The sequence below is a fragment of the Cebus imitator genome, unplaced genomic scaffold, assembly GCF_001604975.1.
Source record: "Cebus imitator isolate Cc_AM_T3 unplaced genomic scaffold, Cebus_imitator-1.0 Scaffold81, whole genome shotgun sequence".
Taxonomy (NCBI): Eukaryota; Metazoa; Chordata; class Mammalia; order Primates; family Cebidae; genus Cebus; species Cebus imitator.
The window spans coordinates 885311-890550 of NW_016107396.1; the positions used below are offsets into that span (position 1 = coordinate 885311).

At 40.7% G+C, this 5240-nt stretch overlaps 1 protein-coding gene across 1 annotated transcript in view; it reads right to left on the reverse strand.

The window, feature by feature from the left end:
• ENPP3 (ectonucleotide pyrophosphatase/phosphodiesterase 3) overlaps positions 1–5240 on the reverse strand; it is a 94958-nt gene that overhangs the window by 73690 nt on the left and 16028 nt on the right. Inside the window, exon 5 of the mRNA XM_017533239.2 lies at positions 4493–4553. Coding sequence (XP_017388728.1) covers positions 4493–4553 — 61 coding nt within the window. The remainder of the gene's footprint in view (positions 1–4492; positions 4554–5240) is intronic.

Consider the following 5240-nt stretch of genomic DNA (forward strand, 5'->3'; position numbering starts at 1 on the left):
TGGGGAGGAAGGCAGCAAATCACACTGCCACGTGTGTACCTATGCAACAATCTTGCATGTTCTTCACATGTACCCCAAAACCTAAAATGCAATAAAATAAATGGGAAAATAAAATAAAATATTAAAATTTTAAAAAAAGACCATTTCAATGTGTATGAATTAGGATACCTCAATTTAAAAATAAAAATGGAAAACTGGAACTGTTTGAACTGCAATGTGCAGAAAATTTATGAAGAAATTAAAGTGGCCTAATGCAATTTACATGGGAAAACACTTCTTTATTTATAGTCATTAACATAACTGATTAAAAATTTTATATTCATAAATATGCCATTAAAATAACCTTGAAGATTAAAGACAGGGTCAACTGTCTGTGGGGTCAATTGTGGAATCCAAAGAGTCAATGCACCCCTTTTTTAATGGTCAGCTTGCCTGTTCAAGCTAATTAGAGAGTGCATTTCACATTCTGCTGACATGAGCATTCTTGTAGCTAAAACACCCTTAATTATTTCCTAAAGATAAATTCATAAGGATCACATTTCCTGGTTTTGGGACAAACTTTCAAAGGAGACTAAAATATTGTCACAATTAATTCCTAACAGTTTATATTAACTTATACAGTACCTTCATAAACAAGACAGGTGGTTAGGACTTTATACAAATCATGATGTATTGATTATTTCATGGAGTAAAAGTTGTATCTTCTTTTCATTTTTATTTCTCTGATTGCTAAAAGACTTGAGCATTGCATCCATGTCATTTTTACTGCCTGGGATGAAGCTCAAATAAGAGCTCACTCCATGCCAAGAACTGTCATCTCACATCTGTTATTTCACCAGGATCAGGTAGCTTACCCAAGGTGACCCACTGCCAGTAGGGGCAGAGCTAGGCTATTGGCTCACATCTGTCTGATTTAAGAGTCTAAGCTCCTTACTATACTATGACCACTAGCAAAACAGTAAAGCAAACAAGCAAAGAGAAATACTAGCATAAATGTCTGGCAAGAGGGCTTTATGTAAGTCTTCAGCCACTAGAATTTTTACCAGCAAATATTATTTATAGTGAGCAGAATCATCACTGTCCATTTTCTATGCAGGGATGGAAGGTATGAGCAGGAATGACTTCAATGGAATGAAGGGAATTAGTGGATAGCAGGCGACAGCCAGTGTCCTCCTGGCCACCACCACCACCCCTTTCCTTACTAGGTTCCTTTCTAGTCTTGTCTTGCTTTGAGGTTGCCAAATCAGTCCTGTAATTTCTCTGGGATGCTGCTCCAGCTCTCAGATCCTCAGGTGGACAGTGATTTGCCAGTTTGGAGTAGGACATTCTAACTAATCATTTGGGCTGAGTTGTCTAGGTTTGTTGACTCTTTACAAAGACTTTAGTAAAAACCTCCCTGCTCACCTACTGTCTCTCTCCTCCCAGTTATCAACAGGAAGGGGAGTCTTGGTGCCTCAAACAATACTTTCCCTTATTCACCCCCTTACCGCTTCTTCTGGTGAATTGCATAGTGTTAACAGGCTCAGCCTATGACTTGAGGGAGTGTCATGCCACAGAGACTCTGGGTCCTTGCTGCCTGGGTTTGCTTCCTGCCTCCAGCAACCACTAGAAAATGGACAGTGATGATTCTGCTCACTATAAATATTTGCTGGTAAAAATTTTAGTGGCTGAAGACATTACATAAAGCCCTCTTGCCAGACATTTATGCTAGTATTTCTCTTTGCTTGTTTGCTTTACTGTTTTGCTAGTGGTCATAGTATAGTAAGGAGCTTAGACTCTTAAATCAGACAGATGTGAGCCAATAGCCTAGCTCTGCCCCTACTGGCAGTGGGTCACCTTGGGTAAGCTACCTGATCCTGGTGAAATAACAGATGTGAGATGACAGTTCTTGGCATGGAGTGAGCTCTTATTTGAGCTTCATCAGAGGCAGTAAAAATGATATGACTTGAGGGAGTGTCATGCCACAGAGACTCTGGGTCCTTGCTGCCTGGGTTTGCTTCCTGCCTCCAGCAACCACTAGCAAGGCAGCACTGGGCAAGTGATTTCACAGTTTTTGCCTCATCTCATTCTTTGTAAAATGAGGATGGAGATAATAGAGCCTACCTCAAAGGGTTTTTATAAAGACCAATGTATAAGATGATATGGTGCAAAGAACATATTGGTACATAATAAGAACAATATGAATGTTAGCTTGTATGACTATGCTCTTTAGAGATGAATTGACAGTGTAATTTGAACCATGAGAAAAGGCCATGGGCACACCTTAATAGATTCAAGTATCAGGTTCATCTAATAAAACAAATGACTACAGAAAAATTTCACCAGAAAAATATTAACAATTTCTTGAGTACCTATTATGTATCCTGCACTAGAACTAAAATGAATGTACCATTTGATAACTCACCAAGCATCTTTTCTTGCTTTAGGTCATTTAATCCTCACGTGAAATCTTCTGACCCTGACACTTGTTATTTCAGTTTCATAGGTGAAGCTCAGAGAAGTGATTATTGCAAAAGACCTACAGGCAAAATCAGGACTCAAACTCATCTCATTTTATTCTAATCCTTTACTCTTCCACCCACCAGGTGTGAAGAGAGCAGCTGAATCTGAGCTACAAACCAAAATTGCATAGGACAAAAACAGGTGCCTTATCCATACACATTTTTAAAATGAAATAACACTATTTAAAAATGCCCCCACTGGGCCAGACACAGCAGCTCATGCCTGTAAGCCCAGCACTTTGGGAGGCTAAGATGTGAGGATCATTTGAGCCCAGAAGTTCAAGACCAGCCTGGGCAACATGGAAAAACACTTTCTTTACAAAAAATATAAAAAGTAGCTGGGAATGGTGGCACATGCTTGTGGTCCCAGCTACTTGGGAGACTGAGGTGAGGGGACTGCTTGACTCGAGGAGGTGGTGGATGCTGTGAGCCGTAATCACACCACTGCACTCCAACCTGGGCAACAAAATGAGGCCCTGTCTTAAAAAAAAAGAATGCCTCCATTGACCAGCACAGAACAGTAGTTCATGCCCAGAATTTTGGGAAGCCCGCTTCCCAAATTTCAGAAGTTTGAGTCCAGCCTGGGCAACATAGTGAGACCCTGTCTCTAGGAGAAAATACAAAAAATGTTTAGCTGCATGTGGCGGCCCATGCCTGTAGTCTCAAATACTTGGGAGGCTGAGATGGGAGGATAGCTTGAGCCCAGGAATTGGAGGCTTCAGTGAGCTATGATCATGTCACTGCATTCCAGCCTGGGTGACAGAGTGAGATCCTATCTTTTAATAATAATAATAATAAACTTAAATTTAAAAACTGCCTCTACCAATTCTTTCTAAAGCCAAGTATTCCTTTCTATTTCATCCACCTTACCACCATTCTTCCACTACTTGGCCCGGAAAAGTGTGAAGGGCAGAGAGGTGGATGGAGAAAAGCGGAATCCATGCTGGCTTGAGGTGATGCATGGGAGGGGTGGAGTAGGGGTGTCACCTCACGTGTTTATCACCTGTGCCTAATGACAAAGCCCTCCTCATTCACCCTTCAGGGACTTTCTTTCATTTCAAGGCCTGCACAAACCTCTCCCCCTGCCCTTAATAAGAAGAAATTTGAGGTGCCAAGATGTTAACAGAAAAGAATTCTGGCCGGATATGGTGGCTCACGCCTGTAATCCTGAGAATTTGGGAGGCCAAGGAGGGAGGATTGCTTGTGGCCAGGGGATCAAGATCAACCTAGGCAACATGGCGAGACCCTATCTTTATTAAAACAAGGCAGAAATTAAGTTATTTAAAACAGGAAAAGGAGTTCTGGCAGAAGTGATTTCAATCTAGATCTCTGGGTGTTACTTATTTAATATTCCAACCAATTTTTTAAAGTCATTACTGTGGCTGGGTATAGGGGCTCATGCCTGGAATCTCAGCACTTTGGGAGGCCAAGGTGAGTGGATCACTTAAACTCAAGAGTTTGAGACCAGCCTGGGCAATATAATGAAACCTCATCTCTCTAAAAAAAAAGAGAGGGAGAGAAAAATAAAAAATTAGCCAAGCCTGGTGGCATGCCTGTAGTCCTAGCTCCTCAGGAGGCTGAGGTGGGGAGGATCACCTGAGTCTGGGAGGTCAAAGCTACAGTGAACTGTGATTGCACCACTGCACTCTAGCCTTGGCAACAGAGCAAGACCCTGTCTCTAAAACAAAAACAAAATAAAATTGTTGTTGTAAGATGTGAATATAATAAATTAATATGAAGCTTTTTTTTGTTTGCTTTATTTTTTTACAAAGCCTTTTGTAAAAAGTAAAAAAAAAAAGGCTTTGTAAAAAATAAAGCAAACAAAAGTCCATTAGGACTTGGAAGCTGCAAGAAATCTAATCCTTTGTGAACTTTTCTGTTTTGAAATGTATACGAAGTGGAGGAAATTCCACTCTGTGTCTCAACTAACTACATTCTCCTGTGCACCTTTGTTAAAGGAAGATAAAAATCCCTATATCAGTCTTGCTCACCCTTCTGGACACTGAGACTGCTGGGCTGTGTCACAGTTTTCTTCCAGCCATGACGTTTCTCCTGAAAAGCGTAAGATCGAAATGTTTATACATGCTGCACCAAAGACAAGAAAAGAGAAACAAGTGTTCAATTGACATGATCTTCCCAAACTACTTAATTTGTGTTACTCCCATGACTAATTTCTTCCAAAACACATAAAGTGCATTTTCACTTGTTGGCAAAGGCAGTGTCTCTAGTGACTTGCAGAGACCAGTAATCTGCAATAACTGAATACCAGGAAGTCTATCTTTACCAAGAGAAACAGAGGGAATTCTTTTATTATTATTATTATTTTGAGATGGTGTTTCACTGTTGTTGCCTAGGCTGGAGTGCAATGGTGTGATCTCAGCTCACTGCAACCTCTGCCTCCCAGGTTCAAGTGATTCTCCTGCTTCAGCTTCCCAAGTACCTGGGACCACAGGCATGTGCCACTACGCCAGGCTAATTTTGTATTTTTTGTATTTTTTAGTAGAGACGGGGTTTCACCATGTTGGTCAGGCTGGTCTCTAACTCCTGACCTCAAGTGATCCACCTCCCAAAGTGCTAGGATTACAGGCATGAGCCACCACACCTGGCCCCAAAAGGGATTCTTTTAAATGAAAACAAGATAATTCTTCTCTTCTTGATAACTTTTTTTCCCCCTCAATAACAGTATTTTCCCAACTGCTAGGATAAATGGATTTAATAAATTGATTTAATAACTATAGA